The 21,090-nt window shown below is 37.2% G+C and overlaps 1 protein-coding gene across 2 annotated transcripts in view; it reads left to right on the top strand.

Moving 5' to 3' along the window:
* The window catches only part of KCNB2 (potassium voltage-gated channel subfamily B member 2), a 413,770-nt gene that overhangs the window by 16,154 nt on the left and 376,526 nt on the right, over positions 1 to 21,090 (top strand). For both annotated transcript variants that reach the window (XM_045398383.3, XM_005563527.5), the window contains exon 2: positions 14,547 to 15,218. In XM_045398383.3, the coding sequence (XP_045254318.1) occupies positions 14,640 to 15,218 (579 nt within the window). In that variant the 5' untranslated portion in view covers positions 14,547 to 14,639. The remainder of the gene's footprint in view (positions 1 to 14,546; positions 15,219 to 21,090) is intronic.

Genomic DNA, 21,090 nt, shown 5'->3' on the forward strand with positions numbered 1-21,090 from the left:
TGAATGAACTATCTCGTATTTCTGTCCACTGGCACTGATCTTTATTGAGGGCATTTCTATCTTTAGGCAGGCTGTACAAAATGTGAAGTACTGTACACATGTAGAACACTTCCTCTATAAGTATCTATGTCATATGACTGTCTCACATCCACTTTTCCCAGGCAGGATTTTTTTTGTACCCTCCCCTCTTCTCTCTTTCTTACTGTTTCCTTTTTTAATGTCTAAGATGACACAGATACAACACTGTGTCCTTTAACAAGTTCCTTTTCTTTTGCATATTGATTTCTTTTCCTTTGTGCTTATTTCCAAAAGCTGTTTTATCAGTTCAGATCCTTAACAGCAAAGAAATTTAAAAAAAAAAAAAACACACACAGACCAAAAAACAGTTCAAATCATTAACAACAACAACAACAAAATCTCAGAAATGATGATAGATCTTGGCTTGCTGATTAGTACATTTTGGATATTGATCAGATATAATAATTTCAATATCAATATATGAAGAATTTAAAATAAGGCATTGCTCTTGGTTTTTCCCAGTTTTCACCTAGATAACATGGTAGTTGCATTTAATCCTTTGAAATTGCCCATTTGTCTGACTCTTGAGTTCTTTGCCCTGCTTTCCACAAATAAATAACTTTCCAGTGAGGAAATACCAGAATAACAGTGTGGTGTTTAGAAGGCAAAAATCTGAAATATCATAATAAAGTAACATTTTCAAAGAAAGAGTCTATCTTTACTCCTTTATCCCTAGTCTGAATAGCTTAGAACAAATGTGCCTCAGGGCTTTCATGCTAAATGTTCCCAGTTCATAAAATCGTGATTATTAATCAGGCTATCATTAAATATTAAGTTACTTTTGAGATAAATGTCATTTTAAATTTGGAATCCTACTTTTTTTTTTCTAAATCTAAGGAGAGCATTTTCATTAGGCTTTATGGAAAGAGTGCACATAGAAAGCTTAGAAGCTATTAAGAAGCTACTTCTTAAACTTGGCTTCTGGTTTCATTCGAGCCCAGCCAAATAGTTTCCAGAATAATAAACACAATTTGTAAACATCTATATAAAGCTAAAGTAGAACGTTATGGTCATCGTTTTTATCTTTTTTTTTTAATCTGGGGACCTATTTTATTGCAGGCATTTTATAACATTTGAAATACAGTGTTTGATGGGTAGCAGATGCTCAATAAATATTTGTTGAATGAGTTAACAAATTAATAAAACCTCAAAGAGTTTTTAAAATTACAAGTGGTGGCTAAGGCTATTGAATCCATAAGTGCATACTATATTCCACAAAGCCCCATGAATTAAAATATCCTTGTCATTTGCTGGTACTTTATATTAGCTTCTCTTCTTTTACAGCAATATGTTTAAATCAGGGAGAGAGTTTCAACTAGGTGCAAGTTAAATACATATTCAAGTCCGTAATGTTATCTGGGCCTACAAAACACATGCTAGAACACAAAACCAAAAGTTCCTGTAATATTCTTTGCAGTGATCCTGTGGGTTTCTTGAGAGCAAAGGGCTACTTTACCCAATTTTGCATCATCCCCCATGCTCAGTATTTAGTGACAGTCAAGTAACATTGTTTTGGAAGGAGGAGATGGAATGAGAGAGGAATAATGGATCTAAATCAGTATTCTTATTTATATTTTATGGTCTTTTTCCATTCTGACCATTATTGGAATAATAGAAATTATAGACTTATGTTGTAGCCCGGAATCATTAATAATAGGTTCAACTCGCCAGTATTTATAGGTTTCACTGGGTATGAGATAGTCAGATTACTCTTGCTTCACATTTTTTTCTTCCACTGTTTAAATTGTGTATTTATTTTTGGTGCTCTGCGGTAGCAAAGTCTAATACAAAGAACTGGATTCAGAAGCAGGAGCTTTAGCTACTGGCCCTGATGCTGAAAGGCCCTGGGAAGATTGTTTAAATCTACCAGTGTTTTTCACCCAGTTAGAGTGGACCCCTTCCAACTACTATACATTTTGTATTTTCAGCATTTAAAAAGTATTGGTAGGCATCTATTTTGACCATAAATCTTGAATACTAAGACAATTAGCATTACTTCTGAAAGTCACATACTAAAACTTAGTTTAGTTTTAAAAATTCAGAGCTGTCAAAACAGTTGCCAATTCTACCATCTCTATCCATAAGAGAATTGTAATGTGATAGTAAATGTTATACATGTCATTCAGGCCAAGGGGTAGACAAAATATTACAGGAATTATTTGTGGTTCACTCTCACCTTCGGTATCATGCTATTAGGATTGCTCAATATTGATCCCATATTTTTGCTCATTTATTATAGGCATCCAGAATCCTTCAATTCAAAGAAAATTCCCAGTGTCTTATAAAGGTCAAGAACATGGTCTTTGGATTAAGATAATGCTGGGTTAGAATTCTGGAGGCTGCACCTCCTAGTTGTGTTGTGAGCAAGAGACTTACCTTTCTGAGCCTCAGTTTCTTTACCTGTAAATAAGAGATAATAATACCCACCCCAAGGAGGGATGAGAAATAATGAGAATTCTCACCATGTGAATTAACTGCGATAAGCACAGTGGCTACATATAATAATCACTCAATATTTGGTAGGTGATGAAAGTGATAATCATTAACAAAATTCACAAAGCAAATGAGATCATAACTTTGGCTCTCCTTCAGATACAACTCTAAGAATATCCCTACCTTCTAGGAAATGTAAATTTTACTTATGGGCATTTTGATCTTAAGCTGAAATAAAATCCAAATTGTAAATTTGTGAATCCATCACAATAGCTTATTTTACACCGACATGTTCTTTTATTATAATCCTGACTACATGCAGCTTGCAAAGATGAAAAACAGTGCTTTAAATATCACCATCTCTAAATCCAGAAAAACTAGTTCTTTCCTTGAAGAAAAAAAAAAAATGAAAAAACACATAACAATATTAAAGAAGAATTTTTTAAAGTAAAATAGAATCCATAATTTTACAACCCTTAACCACACTACTCCTTTCAGTGAGAATAATAGCCTTCGTTTATTTTTGAATATTTTCTCCCTTTGTCCATAGTAACATTCTCTGTTATATACTGTTGCAACCATAATTATTATGATTTTTACACACTGTTTTTCTCATTGTTTATTTCAAGACTGCATCATCTGGTACAAGTCACGTGAACTCAGGGCTTCAGTTGGTCCATCTGTGGTCCCTAATTTTTACCTTTTTATTTTAGAAAATGTTGATGGAAATTGATGAGTTCATGTTCCTCACCAAATGCTTTGATATTTTCTTATCAAATTTTGCTGAATTGTATTTCTAGCAGTAAATTTAACATCCTAAGATTCATAGATGCTAGTAGGTCATCTTGCCCATCTGCCTTTTTTACCATTAATTATTTATTATTGTTGTAGCTTTCCAGTGTTTTACACAACAGAGACACATGGTAGGTTGAGTGAGGGGGCAGGGGTGAGGGAAGGAATATTTATAAAGTGCCATACACAGATGGATGGTTAAAAAATGCTGTTTAATGATCCTCTCTAATGACAAGGATGGATGGAAAACATTATTCCCAAGGAATATGGAGATGGTGGTGTCTATAGTTCAGGGAGCCTCTTCCCTTTTCTGTCTAATAATGAATAGAAATAATATTTAATAATGAATAGAAAAAAATCAAGCATACAATCGATTGTGACAAAGTTCAATTTTTAAATTAATTCCATAATATCATTGATTTGTTAGAAACTCGTTTTTCATGCTTGAATCTAGAACACAGTGTTTTGAGTATGAGTAGTCAGAGAAAGAAAAAACGGGACCTCCAGTTGATGCTATGCCGAGTGTCCCAAGGTAAATTTTGGAAGCGGTTTGCTTTGAGGCTGAAGGTATGGTATCTTAGTCCTTTGAGGCTATTACTACAGGATATCTTAGACTAGGTAACTTATAAGGAGCAGAAATTTATTTCTCACAGTTCTGGAGGATGGGAAGTTCAAGATCAAGGTGCTGGCAGATTTAGTGTCTGGTGAGGGCCTCTTCCTTAGAGATGGTGTCTTCTTGCTGTGTCAAGGACACAGGCCGCTCTCTGGGGCCTGTTCTGTAGACACTAATCCCATTCATGAGGGCCCTGCTCTCATGACCTAATCACCCCCAAAAGGTCCCACCTCTTAATACCATCAGCTTGGGAAGCAGGATTTCAACATAGGAGTTCTGATGGGATGCAAGCATTCAGACCATAGCACATGGCCACCTGTGTATTGTGATTAGAATATACCAGGAAAGACTCTCACCTTTCCCCTCACATGATTTTCCCATCCCAGTTACTGTCCAGCATGTATTTCCATTATTATAGGATTATTCCTTTGAGGCTTCACATGGAAATACATTCTATTATTTAGAAAGAGAAGAAATCATTGTTGACAGGTATAAGCTTACATTTTGAAGAAAGAAAATGGACTCACTAACTTTGATACCTTCTTCTCTTTTACTTTTCTTTATTTTTTTAATTGGTGGAAATGCCATCATATTGAAGAGGCCCTCACCAGACATGAAAGCTGAGAAATGGAAAATTCACTTGTATAACATTTTAAACTTAAGAAATTTACCACAGTCAACTTTTTCCTATTCCTCATCAGTCCAGTCGAAGATGTAAATGAGTAGTATTCACACAGAAATCTCACAGAACCATAAAATCACAGTGACAGAAGGCACTTGAGGGCCATCTTGTCAACCTCCACAGACTAGGAGTTTCTCCTGTGTATACCTGACGGGTGATCACCTGGGTCTACATGAACACTGCCAGGCAGTGGGCCTGGTAGTTTTTTGAGGTAGCACTGTCCATTGTTGGGCAACAATAATTACTAGAGAGTTTTATATATGTACAAATTATTCTCTACCTAGTTCCAGGAAATCCAGCTCTTATTTTTAACCCAGGCCTTGTTAAAGTTGGCAAATAAAGGTCATCAGAACTTTAAATAAATTGGAGGTTATCCATAATAACTGGTAGTATTACATTATGTTAACCAAAATATCTAACAAAACAAACAAGATACTAGTTCTTTGAAATTTATTACTTATTCATTCATTTCTTGGGGGGTAGTCCACAACATGTGTTAAGCATTCATATTAGGTGACACACTAGCTAGGTACAAAAGATGCAAATATGGATACAGAGATGTTTGTCAATTTTAGTAACTCATATCAAGTAGATGTTTCCAGGTTTAAGCCCTCATGGCAACTTGTACTTTGCTGTTGTTGCTTTTATTAGAATTGTAGTTAGTTGCTTGCATGTTTGTAGAATATCTGTTTACCTCCATGAGAGTGTAAGCTGCACCATGTCAGAGACTGTGCCTCAAGCAGCATAGGGGTTCATACATATTTGCTGCATGATAAGAAAGGATTCTAATTGAATAGTTATAATGAGAAAAGCATTATAATAGATAAAACAAACTTCTAACCCACTGAAGCAGGAAAGATTAATTCTTTCTGGGAAGGTACTTATTTTTGATCTTGAATAATGAGTAAAAGTTTATTAGGTGGAAAATGCGGAAAAGAATATTTCATACATAGGAGTCATATTGAATTTGGGGAATGGCAGGTAACATGAGGTAGCAGGAGTAAGAGGAAACTGAATTTTAAATAAATAAGGAAGGAAATAATTAAACCTGATTATTTACTTTTTTAGTCAACTAATATTTATTGCATGTCACTTGGGACACAATGATGAATAAGATCAGATGTGATCCCTGCCCTCCAGGAACTTAGAATCTAGTGAAGAAGATGGATATTTATCAAATAATCAAAGTAATCATCCCAACAAATATAAAATTGATGTTGTGACAAATGCTACTAGGATGAAAGGTACCTGGTTCTATAAGTTCTTACAATAAGAGGATTATTGTATTGTCAAGGAGGTCAGGGGAAAATAAGATGTGATCCTTGAGTTGATATCTGAAGGTGAAGAGGGGAAAGAAAGATGTACAAATTCCCTATGTATTTGGGAATTTGTACAATTTGTACAAGAGGGAGAATAGCACATTAAATAAATGAAAGAAGGATCTACAACGGGGTGGGGGGTGGGGGACAGCAAGGGACATGTAGAAGCACAGAAGTAAGTGAAAGATAGACCTTGCAGTCTTTGTATAGTGTTGTGTCTTTATTTTTTTTCTTTATTTTATTTTATTTATTTATTTTTTGGAAATGGAGTCCTGCTCTGTTTCCCAGGATGGAGTGCAATGGTGTGATCTCGGCTCACTGCAACCTCCACTACCCAGGTTCAAGCAATTCTCCTGCCTCAGCCTCCTGAGTAGCTGGGATTACAGGCGTGCGCTACTACGCCCGGCTAATTTTTGTATTTTTAGTAGAGACAGGGTTTCACCGTGTTTCCCAGGCTGATCTGGAACTCTTGAGCTCAGACGAATCACCTGCCTCAGCCCCCTAAAGTGCTGGGATTACAAATGTGAGCCACCGCACCCAGCCAGTGTTGTGTCTTAATCCTGAGAGCCAGAAAGCCATGGGAGCATCTTCTACAAGAGATGGCGCTGACCTCCTGGTGTTTGGGCTGTAGTGTGCAGAGCTGACTGGAGAGATCCAAGGCAGAAGGAGGTTGTTATCATCAAAACCAGTGCTAGGGAAGCAGAGGTAAGGAAAGAGCAGTTCTGGGAAGTGCACCTCTCTTTGCAAGAACACAATTAAGTTGCCTCACTGCGGCCATTACCCTTTACTGAAGCAAACAATATGTAGGAGATAATTCATCTCAACTTGGTGTAGTTTGGATTAGTATTTTGACATGGGGTGTAGATTAAGAAATAAAAGGTTTTTAAAACTCTGACTAGAAGGTGAATGGCAAATAATAATGAGGTGGGATTTAATGGAAAGAGACTTTTATAGACAACTAGAGATCTGGGTTCTAGTTCAAGCTCAGCAACTATCAACTGAGGTCAGCCAAGTCATGTGACCTCAGTGAGTCTCAGTTTTAAAAGATGTAAATAAAGAAATTGGACCAGATCATATCTAAACTCCCTTCTGCCACATTCTGTGATTTTAGTCTCAAAACATGGAAGTATATAAAGCATGGTGTAATACTTAAGTCATAGAGACTTCTCAGTATTTGAGCTTTTAATACAGGCACATTACCTATAGCATGTTTGAGTATGGAGAAATAGGAACAGAATGATAATTTAAAGTGTATTTTTACTATGAGACAGAGCCCAACTGAGAAACGGTCCTTGTTCAAGAATATTACTACTAAACATTTCAGACCAATCATTACATGATCTAAAAGCTAATTTTTACTGGAAGAGACCTTACAGATTGTTCAAATCCTATCCAAATTTCATGAAGATTTCCATATTTGGTTTCATAGAGGTAAGTCTGTCTTATGCCAACCATCCAAATGGAATGTAAAATTTATGTCATTCACCCAAATCGTGGATTGTATCATCCACATGGAATACCAGGTAGTGACTGAAGTTCGTGATTTATTTTTCAGATATTACTGGGTGGCCCATGGTTTCCCATTCCTTTCAGTAGTACCAGTAGATTCTCTGTTGGTTGCCTTCCTTATTTTTTTCATCACCTTTCATCTTTATCCCCTTCACTACACCGTGAGTCTGGGAAGACTTGCAAAAGGAAAGATTTAGAAGGACACATCTTGGGTGCCAATATAAAGGGCACTTTTACCATCATAATAGAAAACCCAGTAGCTGAATAGCTGAATGTGGATATAAAAGTTTGAGCCCTTTTCTGTGTGCCTTTTGAAGCATACTAAAAATTTCCAGCCATCACAATACCTTGTAGTCTATAAAAGGTCCAAGATGCTTTATAATTCAATATTATATTTTTCAGAATAAAGAAGGGTTTTTTTTTTTTCTGGTCAGCTATGTTTTATAAAAGGCAATGTTTCTAAAAACCAAATCTGGTGTTTTATTCTGTAATTTTAGTGAATTTTAGTGAACATATATGTTTAGGGCCTAATTATTTAAATAATTATCCTGACGAAGAAAAATTATATTATGGGTCTAAACAAAATAGTTTATTTATAAATTTGGAGACAGCTATGATATTGAAAGATGCTCATATTACATATCCTATTTATTACTTGTCTTGTCCCCTTCTTACTGCAACACAATGCTTCCTTTGACCACTGAAAGGAAAGCTTTTAGGATTTCATCTGAGTGTATCTAAAAAAAGCATCGGTTATATCAAGGATAAAAGTTCTAATTTTTTTTTTTTTTTTTTTTTTGAGACAGAATCTCACTCTGTCACCAGGCTGGAGTAGTGGTGCAGTCTCGACTCACTGCAACCTCTGCCTCCCGGGTTCAAGCAATTTTCCTGCCTCAGCCTCCCAAGTGGCTGGACTACAGGTGTGCACCACCACTCCCAGCTAATTTTTGTATTTTTTGTAGAGATGGGGTTTCACCACTTTGGCCAGGATGGTCTCTATCTCTTGACCTCATGATCTGCCCACCTTGGCCTCCCAAAAAAGTTCTGATTTTTTTTTAAAACTAAGGAGTATATACTTGTCCTAAAGTTAAGGAAGAAATTGATATTAGCAGCCTTTGATTGCAGAAAAGAAATGTCACCTTCCACTTTCTGAGGACAAGGACAGCATTTCAGTTATTCCTAGAATTTTATATATTAAAAATAATAAATAGTATGAAATTTATTAAACACTTCTGACCAGGTTCTAAAGTAATGCAGGTTGCAGGTTTGTTGAATTTCTTAGAATAGCTGAAAATTTCCAGGACTTCACTTTAAATATATATACTTTAAATATATATATATTTTATATATATATAAATATATACATTTTATATATATATACACACATATGTTTTTAGGTTGTTATAATGTTATTGGTTTTTTATTAGTAAATTTTGGAGGTGCTTTAAAAATTGCAGCCAACAATGGAATTAAAAAATATACACTGATTTAATCTTCAGCTAACAGTTACGATGCCTTTCTCTTCAGATACCTACTGCAGATCATCTTGTGGTTCTCTGAAATATAGTTTCTACAGAAACTTATTACTTAATGCTGTATATGAAAATTTAAGAAAATGCCTTAGAGCTATGTATGCAGTGATACAGACTTAAAGGTCTCAGAGCTGTTTGTTTGCAGTGCCTGCTCAGCATGTTCTAGCAACACAAAAATGAAATGTTAAACATCGCTTACATCTTTAGAAAGGTTTGCTTTTTATCTTCACAGGATCGCACATGTGACTTACCCTGCCTGGCTCCATGAAGGAAGTGTCAAGTGTATGACATAATGCTAGTATTTTTGAGACTACAGTAAACCCCACTCCCCCTCCAAACCTGGAGCCTCAAGCTGTAATTAAGATGCCATGATGAGAAAGTTGTGTTTTGTCAGTTTTGGCCCTGAGCGGGTGGCAGCATAATGCCACGCTGCTGTAGAAGCAGGGTGCAGCTGTGCAAAACTCAAATGTTTGTTGTTGTTTATTGTTTACAGAGCCGCTTTTTTTCTAGAAGACTAATGAAGGGATATTGAGTACATTCGCGCTGGCTGACTGATTGTAGCAAGCTTAACTTTCAATTGATTGAATGAGGTGAAATAAATCAACAAACTGCTGAAATAAAATATTCACTAAGATTTTGCCCTTGACATGAAAACATGTGTTCTGAGGTCTCAAACAAAAGTGTCTTCTGTTTATACTGACAATTTATGTTTATAAATTATTCACAGTTGCATAATATCTACACAATTTAAGCACTGAATTATTGCATTTTATATTACACTTCTATACAGAATTGAACTGCGTGATTATGGGATAAAAATCATTATGATAGACATAAATTCACTTACAAAAGTATGATGAGAAAATACATCATCTCCACTTTAATTACTGAGATTAAAAACGTAAATTTTGCGAACGCTCTAGGGTCGTAAAACACAATACCCTTACCCACAGGGAACTGGCAGACTCATTGCTAGAAGTACAATTTATATGGCAGAAAAGGACATAAATTTAAAATGAAAAGTTAACGATAGAAAATTAACTAAACACTAAATAAAATAAATGACACTTTCATGATGTTCTGAAGGTAGTCTGTTTCAAGCCATGATAAATATGAAAGTAAAGGTTCTTGAAATGAAATATGAAAACCATCTTCCTCAAGAAACTAGACATGGAAAATGTTTCATTGACTGTGAAGCAGCATGATAGCTTTATTTCTATCTGAAGTAACGATGGTGATTGGAGGGCATGGGGAGGTAAAAGGAGCAGAATCGCAGTGAAAGGAAAAAATTAATTAAGTGTCATAGGAGATTAAAGAATTTTAGCCATGGACATGCCACCACTTAATGGGTGAAGAAATTAAAGTTCAATTAGCAATTGAGGGCAATGCGGAACTGAGGTGTCCTGAGCCTCAGACAGAGCCCCTTTTATGAGTCCATAGACCTCCAACTCTGTTTAGATGTTTTTATCTCCTGGAAGGTATTTTCAGCCCAGGAGGCCTCTATATTAGCATTGGCTACAGTAAACTTAATGAAGTATGTATAAGTCTGAAAAAATATAGTTTGGTTTTGTGCTTGTTTAAGGGGCTGTGAGGATGGAAAGATCTAGGGATCAGGACAGGAAAGGAGGGAAAGCAAAGGAAGAAAGATAGGTAGCATGTGGCATAACAGACATGGGGGAAAGTAAGAGAGAAACCCACAGAAGAAGAAATAGAAGGGAGAAAGGCAAGCAAGCAAGCAGAAAGGTTCAGTGAGTTTCAAAGGCACTGTTGATCAGGGCTTATGCTCTGCAGCTTGCATTTATTATAGGCTTATTCGGAAGGCTTGATTAACTTTTGGAACACTATTCACAGCTCTTCAACTGCTCAGGAACTTATGCCTTTGAGCCTGCGCTCTTTATCAGGTAACAAGCAGAACATTCTGCCCAGAGAGAATAAAAAATCTTTTAACCATGGTAACAATAATGAGAGCAGGTCATCTTTAAATCTTAAGAAAATCAAATCAACAGGCCGTTTTCTCACCCTTAGTTTCTCTATCCCTGCTATCAAGAAAGGGCATTGAATTTCAGTGTGTCTTTTTTTGCGGGACTTGTAATCAACACTGGATTTCTTATAATAGAAAGTTCTTGATCAGTGAAGAAGATGTTTTGAAATTTAAGTCTTATGACCTCTCTTCACTTGAGACATACACCCTACAAAAAGGAAAATTCACTATACACAATGCACGTGAAATTATTTAAGACAAATAGTGACCTACCAGTGACTATGATATAGCATTTCCTTTTTTAATGACTTCTTCAAAATTGCAAGGCACACCATGCCCTTCACCACAAACAAATGACATATTTGTGTCATTCTGGAGTTAATTCTCTTCCTGGAAAACCTCTTATCTGATATTATAATCAGTTCAAAAATGATTTATCTTCATATTAGCATAAGACATGGTGGTGTTCAAGAAAAGTACATTTATTTTATTTGTATTTGTATTCAAATTCAAACTGTATCAGCTCACAGTTTGTTATTTATGTGGACAATTCGATGATTGATTGTTGAGATGTCAGTGTACCTACAACTAAGTTGTTTAGTGGAGACTCCATATTCAGATGAATCACTAGAATTGCCCCATCTCTAATATTTTCAGCTGTTTTTGCCTGATCCTGATGGTTCATCATCACCTGAATATAAAATTAGAACATGAACATCAGTGGCACCAAAGACAGATGCTATGAGGTGCCTGTTACGTGTAGGTTCAGTGCTCAGTAGAGAAAAGTTTGGACCCACAATCCCAGGCCTTTACTTATAATTCAATGGGAAAGACAGAACATATATGTAAAGAGAAAATTTAAAAGCTAGACTTTATTTAATAGAAACTAATATAGCTTTAATCTTAGTTTTCTTTCAGTGCTTGGAAACCAAACTTTAGGAAGAAATATGAATATTCTTATTCTATTCAGATATACCTCCTTGTAGTGAGCATTTCACATAAACAATCTCATCTAATCATCATAATACTGTGCATGAAATAGATACCATTGTCTTTATTTTGTAAATTAGAAAATTCAAGCCCAGAGAATTTAAGTTGCTTACTCAGTCATTATAGATATTCTTATTTTTGTAAATATAAGCATTTTTGTCATGTGTGATGAAAGTGTGTGTGTGTGTGTGTGTATGCTGAAAATATTCCTGTAACTCTGTAGTTGAAAAAACTCCTGCTGCAAGTATATTTATTGGCCACATTTGAAATAATTCTTATATAGTCCATCTACATTTTTCATTACATTGTCTTGTATTCATTCAAGAGGATCTTTGGCCTCCAGATGGAGAAATAAATTTAACTTGCAGGATGGAGAAGCCAGGGGCATGCAGAAATTGGTGTGTATCTTAAAAGAGAGTTCTAATTATAAGGACCTCTTAAATCTAATAGTTTTTCCCTTTAGTATAAGCTGTTTACTGTGTGAAACATGATGTTTTATATTAAAGGTGGTATTCTGGATGAATTGCTTGAAGCTCTATGATTTTCTGCAAAAACATTATAGGGGAAGATAACTAAGAAGATGCTTGCTGCTACAGATCAGAATAACAGATCAATAAGAGGGACTACAAGAGCAGTAATACTTTAAAGAATTAGTACACAGGAGAAAAAAGCCATGAAGCAGAAGAATACACACACATACACACACACGCACACACACAACACCCACAAACGTTCTGATGTATATTATATATACATAACATATAAACACAGATGCATTTTAAATAAGTGATCCCAATAACTCCATGTTTGCATCTTCTGGCCACATAGATTACTTTGGTCAGCTCTCTTGTGGAAAATAATTATGGAATGGATTAACTGTTTAATATTTATTAAACTCCTACACTGTATAAGCACTGTGCTTGGTGATAGGAACATAATAATAGAAAAGATGGTCTTTGTCCTCAGGAGTTCCCAGCATACTATGGGAAAGGTATATTGCAATGGTATGGTGGAAGTTTCATGATCCCACAGCGGGAATATTATGGAGAGCTTTCTGGAGGAGGTGAGGTTTGAGCTGAGTCTTGAAAAGCAAGTACTGGTTAGTCAGAAGGAAACAAGAAAGATGTTTCCAGAACACAATATGGAAAGGCCAGGAGCTTGAAAGGGAATGTTGTGTGCAGTCTGGGGTTGCTGGAATATAGTGATGAGGGAAAGATGAAAAGTGAAGGTGGAGAGGAGGCTGGACCTACTAGGACTAACTAGGCTTTAAAGTGCTGGTAGGACTTCAAAAATAAAATTCCAATAATGATGACATTTTGCAGGATTTAAAGCATGTGAGTGGCAAGGTCAAATTTGTGTCTTAGCAGAGCATTCTAATAGCTATGTGGAAAATGGTTTTTAGGTGGACAAGACTCAAGTTTGGGATCCAATTTAAGGCTGTATTAGAAGTGTAGGCAAGGCTGGCCGATTGCTTAAGCTTGGGAATTTCAGACCAGCCTGGGAAATATAGTGAGACCCTGTCTCTAAAAAAAAAAAAAAAAAAAAATTAGCCTGGCATGGTGGTGCAAGCCTGTAGTCCCGGCTACTTGGAAAGCTGAGGTGAGAGGATCACTTGAGCCCGGGAGGCAGAAGTTGCAGTGAGCTGAGATTGTGCCACTGCACTCCAGCCTGGGCTACAGAATGAGACTCTGTTTAAAAAAAAAAAAGAAAGGAAAAGAAGTCTAGGCAAGTGATGCTGAGGATTCAAACCAGCATTGTGGTAATGGGAACCTTCGTAACAGTGTTGGAGGCGTTAAGCAATGGTTAGGAGGTATAATTGGTAAGACTTGGTGCTTATTTGGATGTGGACGGACGGATCGGGACTTCACAGGGTTTTAGTGAGGGTGACTGGGTATGGGATGGGGAAGGCCATAAATCTGAGATGGAGAATGATCAGGAACTGGTTGAGGAGATTGGCACCTTGGTCAGTTTAGCTTAAGATGTCTGTGGTTTATCTAGAAGGAGTTCATCAGGGCAAGGTGCAGTGGCTCACCCTGTAATCCTAGTACTTTGGAACACTGAGGCAGGTGGATTGCTTGCACCCTGGAGTTCAAGACCAGCCTGGGCAACATGGAGAAACCCCGTCTCTACAAAAAATACAAGAAGTAGCCAGGTGTGGTGGCATTTCCCAGGTACCTGGGAGGCTGAGGTGGGAGGATCATCTGAGTCCAGGAAATCAAGGCTGCAATGAGCTGTGATGGTGCCACTGCACTCCAGCCTGGGTCACAGAGAGAGACCCTGTCTCAAAAAAAAGAGTTGATCAAGCACATGGATATTTTAGTCTGCAGCTTGAAAAAGAGGTCTCTCATGACATGTTTGGGAGTTGCCCGCCTATAGGTATATATCATTGAATACACAGCCTCTTCTGTGTAGTACATTGTGTTGTCTTTTCCCCCCTTTCCTATATCCTAAAGGAAAGATGTGTATCTCCAAAACTATCTAGTCGTTAATATTGTACCTTCTGGTTGTATTCAGTCATTAATATTGTACCTTCTGGTTGTAACAACAGAATGATCCCATAGAACAGGAAATACTCTAGGAAAATGCAAGTTACCAAGTGATTGTTGCTTTCTTCCAGCTTTGTCAGTGGAAATGCCTGCCCCCGAAGGATATTGCTTCAGTTGACCTCATTTTTTAAGGATCCTGGCTCTGCAGCTTTGTCCAGTTCAAAATGGCAGAAAAGGCTCCCCCGGGCTTAAACAGGAAGACTTCAAGGTCGACACTTTCTCTTCCTCCAGAGCCTGTGGACATTATCCGGAGCAAAACATGCTCCAGGAGAGTTAAAATCAACGTGGGGGGCCTCAACCACGAAGTCCTGTGGAGAACGCTGGACAGGCTGCCCAGGACGCGCCTGGGGAAGCTTCGAGACTGCAACACACACGAGAGCCTCCTGGAAGTGTGCGATGACTATAATCTGAACGAGAACGAGTATTTCTTTGATCGGCATCCAGGAGCCTTCACTTCCATTTTAAATTTCTACCGGACAGGGAAACTCCATATGATGGAAGAAATGTGTGCACTTTCTTTTGGCCAAGAACTTGATTACTGGGGGATTGATGAGATCTACTTAGAGTCCTGCTGCCAGGCCAGATATCATCAAAAAAAAGAACAAATGAACGAAGAACTGAGGCGAGAGGCAGAGACTATGCGAGAGCGAGAAGGAGAAGAGTTTGATAATACCTGCTGCCCTGATAAAAGGAAGAAACTGTGGGACTTGCTGGAGAAACCTAACTCATCAGTGGCTGCAAAGGTATGAAACCCATGGTATTGCTTGCCTGTGTATGGTCAGAAAAGATGCTACCTACATGCAAGAGAGTATAACTTTTTTTACTGTTTTAGTAACACAGAACAAAGCATGGCTACACAGACAGTGAAAAACTCCTTTCCAAAATCTTATTTAGTCCAATATAGTAATTCATTCTGGTTAATGTCATAAAGTGGCATTACCCTTTCATAAATAATAATAATTGTCTGTAGAAAGGGGCATGGGCAACAGAGGATGAAAGAGAGTCCTCGTTTTCCTGGCGCTGTATCATGTTGGTGACTTGGAGGTTGAGGAGAAAGCACTAGCTCAGACTCATCAGGCACTGAGTCTTGTGGAAGATGAGGGCCTGATCTCCATCTTAAACAAAGGTAAGGTACTGTCACTGGAAGGAGAGGAGGTACCTCTTAGCCTGGCTCTGTAGAGGTTCAAGGAAAGAGACGAGAGCATGGCCCCAGGTAGCTCAGAGGGCAGGCACCACACACATGAGGAAGGGACTGTTTTACTAAGCTGTGTAAAAAATGAGTCAATGTCCAGAATGCATCCACGTACCCACCTTGTGAGGCCTTCTTTAACAGTGCATGTTTCTGACTGTTGTTGATTTTTTTTTTTTTTTTTTACAATTGAGGTATTACCATGTCTGAGTTCATAAAGTATTTGCTTAAAATGAAGGCAAATTCATATTTTCCCATTGTGACTGCATGTATCTAAATCTCATAGTAAATTTTTTGTCACTAATTCCAGTATGTAATTCAACTGTGTGATTCTGTTTGTCTAATTTTATCTAGAGCTTTCAAGGTTAGCCCAAACCAATTTCCACTCCATATATTTAGTTCTGTATTGCAGTATGAATGATAAGTAAAAATTCAAAAAGCCATCTTTAGCTGCAGGAGTATAGTATTGACATTTTGTGCATAATGGATGAAAATGGAGTATGGAATGGAGAAGGGAAGAGTGTGTCATCACATGGATTCTTTTGATTATTTACTGTTTTTTCTAATATATTCTCTCTTGTAAACGGTAATGATTTCAGAATTTGTAATAGACCATATGAGATTTTTGACTGGAAATTAAGATTCTACATGATAATCTATAGCACATAAATAATGTAAATAATCAGCTAATGCAGATGATCGTAAAACTGCTTTTTGTTTGGTTTTCTTTCTGGTTGACTTCTAAAGGCATTTTACTTTCCAGCCAGGACATGCACCTACGTGAAATAAAATGATATCTGTTGTCTATAACAAAGAAATGCTTATTTTGTGGCAAATGGAAGACTTTAGGTTTTTTTGTAATTTTGGATAAGTTGTTTCCTTTCACTTAACTTGTAAGAAAAAAATAAATGTGCCACATTTGTGGGTTTTGATTGAGAAAGGCTACTGCTCTTTCCAATATCAAGTGTTTAGGTACATACTTGAGTTACTACTAAAAATATGGAGTGAATTTTGAAAATGAATGAGACAGATTCTGGAGTTAAGTGAGTATTGTGGGTGTTAAATGAGTTTTTTTCAAGCCTTTAGGCAACTAAGGAATAAATCATTGTTCCATCAAAAGTTCCAGAGAAAGTTAGCCAACTATATAAAAATAAAGCAATTAAGTCAAAGACAATTTGAAAGGTTACTGAAGTTTATTTGTTCATAATGACATTATTAACCTATATCTAAAGTTAAGTACTGTTACAGAAAAAATTTAAGATATATGTATATTTTCCCAAAGAATTTCTCACAAGGATAGAATAAGGTCAATAACCTGATTTCCTACACAAGGTAGTTCATTTAATCTGTAAATTTTAGAAGAAATAGCCGTTTCTTAATCTCTAAGAAGGTAACTATGACCACGGCTCATTACAATAGACCTTTACATATGCATCCAACATATTATTTAAATTTGCTTCAAATTGTGTCTGTATGAATAGACAAGAAATCGACCTACAAACTCTACCCAGCAGCCAAAGACATTGGTTTTGGAAAATTTTATGCAGTTATAAATGGTAAATTTGTTTCCACATTGTTAATCAAGCTAAGTCAATCTTCACTATAAGTTGATTCTTTACTAAATTTCCATACAGGATTTATGTTTGTTTATATGTCTACATTTTCCTCTCTGTTTGAATAGTGAAATATTATGGAAATTATTTACATTTGATTACATAGTAGTTTAGTAAAATTATTGTTCGTTTGTCTGAGGTTTAGAGCCTTTTAAAAATGGCTCTGTGTAATGTCTTATATAAACCACTACCTTTTCCTGTACTCTTCTGGAGTCCTATAACTTGTTTCTTTTTTTTTTTTTCTTTCTGGAGTAATTCTTGGTGAGGGGAGTGGTAATGCAGGTATGTGTGGATAGTATTTTCACAACTTAAGAAAAAGTAGTAATATTACAGCTGCAGTAGGGTGATATTCTAGCCCTCACTATTTACTTTTTTGTGGGTACATCAGGCTCTTTCCTATGTTGTGAAGCCCTTGTGTAGGAATGCTGGGAACCTTCGTGTTCGTCCTCACTTAGGAGGTAAGGTAGCTTTAAAGCAGTATATCTGTGGACCTTGCCTTTCCAGTTTTTTGCTTATTCAGTATGATAATTTAGTTGAACATATGCTGTATGTGTGCCACACACATGAAAGTAGGTACTTAGACACTCCATTCTTTCCAGAATTTAAAAATGTCCTTAAAATATTCTCTTCTCTTTAACTGGGATTTCATATCATTAAAATATTTGTGTGTTTTTCTCTTTCAGTTTTTTATAACTTAATAGATTCCTGTAATGAAGAAAGTATAAAAACTATAAGATTATTTGCCAAATCCCTAGTATGGAAGGAAAAATTTGACCCTGTCTATCAGGTGTTGCATAACAGGCTAAAATATCTATTCTTTGATATGAAATAAATACGCAATAATCAGTTAAGCAATAATTGTTCAGCCCATGCTGTATGCATCCCCTATGATATAAAAAATTATTACAAGATCAATTGATCTACTATTTTTGTCTTTGGGTATTTCTCTGACAATAAGAAGTCAACTCGTTTGGAACATGTTCCCTGGTGTCACATAAGGAGCCACTTCTCTTACTTGGATGTTCTGGTGTGTTAATACCTGAAAAAAAGCCAAAACGGGGTTTAACAATGTGGTATATCTGAAATATTACATTTAACAAATTAACATTTTTGCACACATATATAAAACTGTGAAATATAATCATACTATTCAAAACATAATGACAGGGAGAATAGAAATACTCATTTCTTAGTTCTCTGGGATACGGTGTGACTTGGTAATGGGACACAGGTTTATATCTGTATGATGGACTCTGTCTTTTTTGACTCTTGTCAGTGTATGTTGGTAACTGTACATGCCCTCATACAGAAATAATGTACACAGTTTAATTTGAGGTGGTTTGTGAGTGTGTGGCTCAGCTGAATGGGCCCAGGGCCTGACTGGAACTACTCCCTGGGTTACTATGACAGGAATTGCTGACTTTAGTGTGCCTTTCATAGGATCGTGCAAGGGGAAGAAAAGGGCTCAACTTGCTGCCAGCTTCTTGGGCAAAAATTGGAATTCAGCTTGATCCTGTACCTCTTCCAGGTCATGGCAATTTAGTCAGTCTCTGGACTGGAAACATTTTTCTCTCTTTTCCTTGGCTTCTTCCCAAGTAAACTGCAGTAGCTATTTCCCTGTAAATATTGCTTATAGTGACGTCAGTCTAAAAGGTGTTTAAAAGCATGTTTGAGAAATGGGTCTTGTGGCAGGCAATATTCTCAGCCTTTGGGATGAAACAACAATCAGGAAGTAGCACAGCCCACCTGAGATCTGAAAGAAACTAGACTCATCAGTACCACACAGGGCCCTCACTTTGGATGTCTTAAGAAGATCAAGAACAAAGGAAATCATCTGGGTTTCCGGCAAATCCAGGAATCTGGGCTCATGGCTGAGTCCTCTGAGGGAAGACTCCCTCTAAGAGCATAAGTGGATGTGTGTACTGGGCAGTGCCAGACAACAGGCTGATCTCAGGTGTCAGGTCAGGAAGCTAGAACGTAAGCAGCCCTTATTGGATAAGAACAGCAGGAGGCGAAATCTGCGGAAACACTTTTCTATTCGTCTGAACCAAACAGTGAGAGCATACAGCAGCTTTTTCGGGGCAGCATACAGGTCAAGTGGGGGCATTGTTTAGGACCTGCTTTCCACTCCTAAGTTTCCTCATTTATGCATAGCCACCACTTCCTCCCTCCCTTTCCCCCACTGCTCTTCCCCCTCCTCCTCTCTCTCTCACTCACTCACTCCCTCTCTCTCTCTCTCTCACACACACACACACACACACACACACACACACACACACACACGCATACATGTCTTGTGCCCCTCAGGAACTGGCTTTATTTTAGTTTAAGAAAAGTGGGGAATGATTGATTAGAGAAATATTTCTCCACTTTTTTTCATCAATAGCCCCCTACAGAGAAAAAGTAAGTTAAACTGAAAAATGGAGTTCAGAGGGCCACAAATGATGGTACTATGTAAGTTTTTTTATTCCTCCTCACTAGCACCAGTTTTCTCTCCCTGAAAATGCGTGGAACGGAGGGAAGGAGATGACCGTGTTTCTTGCCTGCATCTTATTCCCTGCATACATCCACAGGTCCATTGTTGTTGGCACGGTGCAGCACGGCACCTGAAGGGCCAGGACACGATAGCCATCCTTGGATCAAGTCGGGAGCTGGTGGTGGCAGATGGGCAGTCTGTGCTTGGAAATTCAGCTCTCCACAGAGCCAGGAGTCCAAATTATGAGTTTCTTAGATACTGGTACCTGTTTGGTTGCCCTGTTGATAACTCCTTGAGAACTATCTCCCTATTCCAACTAAATTAGAGTGTAGGCCTTTCAAGCCACAGAAATAGTAAAAAGAAAATAAATCAAAATAAAACAAAAACTACTGTGTACTTATCAAGGGAGAAAGAATACATAACATTCTCATTCTATTTATAGTGTACGGATCAGTTATTCTAATGCTTTGAATGAAAAATGAAGGAAGGCATTGGAACAGAATCATAAATGATTTTCTTTCAGTTCAAGAACAGAACTTACACATGTTATGCTTGTAAGTAGATCCAGCCAAGTGAACAACTTGGGCTGTGTAACATTTTGTTTAGTTTTCTGATGGCCATCTTAGTGGTAAGAAAATATAACAATAGGCTTTAAAACCAAAAATGAGCCAAAAACATGAAGTGATGCAGTGTGAACAACACAGAAACCCATCTATATTGAGGCCCCTCTGTGTACCGTGCAGTGCTCTCCTCTGCATTGAGGCACCTCTTTGTACTGAGCAGTACTCTCATTCTTATCTGCAGTGGGCTAATTATTATGCCAGTCACACTGTTTCTTTATTGGTGGTTTACCATTTTCCTTTCTTCCCCTTTCCTCTCTGCATCCCATCTGTACAGATTAAGCTGTTTGTGTTCTTCCAATAACATAGCATGAGAGTTCAGAGATGTTAACAGATGATAGAGTTTAAAAGAACTTGGCCAATCTGCAGAGGTTTAGCTTGAAGATTTGCTTTTCCCTTTCATAAAGTGTATCATCCATGAAGACTAACAGGTCATAAACCTGAAAGAAACAAGGCATAAGAAAATAAAACAGATAAGATAGAAAACACCATTGGGTTTTGGTTTAAATGTCTCAAATATTATGTTTTTTAGCTGTAGCCATCCTATTTCTAGATCCACGCTTCTCTGCTTTCCCGGAAAGGCTGCCCTGAGAACTCACCACTGTTCAGTTGGCCACGTTTGGTCATGGCAGAGAAGGGCAAGAAAAGAAGAAGAAGAAGTCATAAAAAGCTCACACCCCCACATCCCGTTGTAACCTAGGGTGCCATATGTTCTGC

Source organism: Macaca fascicularis, chromosome 8 (assembly GCF_037993035.2).
Source record: "Macaca fascicularis isolate 582-1 chromosome 8, T2T-MFA8v1.1".
Classification (NCBI taxonomy): Eukaryota; Metazoa; Chordata; class Mammalia; order Primates; family Cercopithecidae; genus Macaca; species Macaca fascicularis.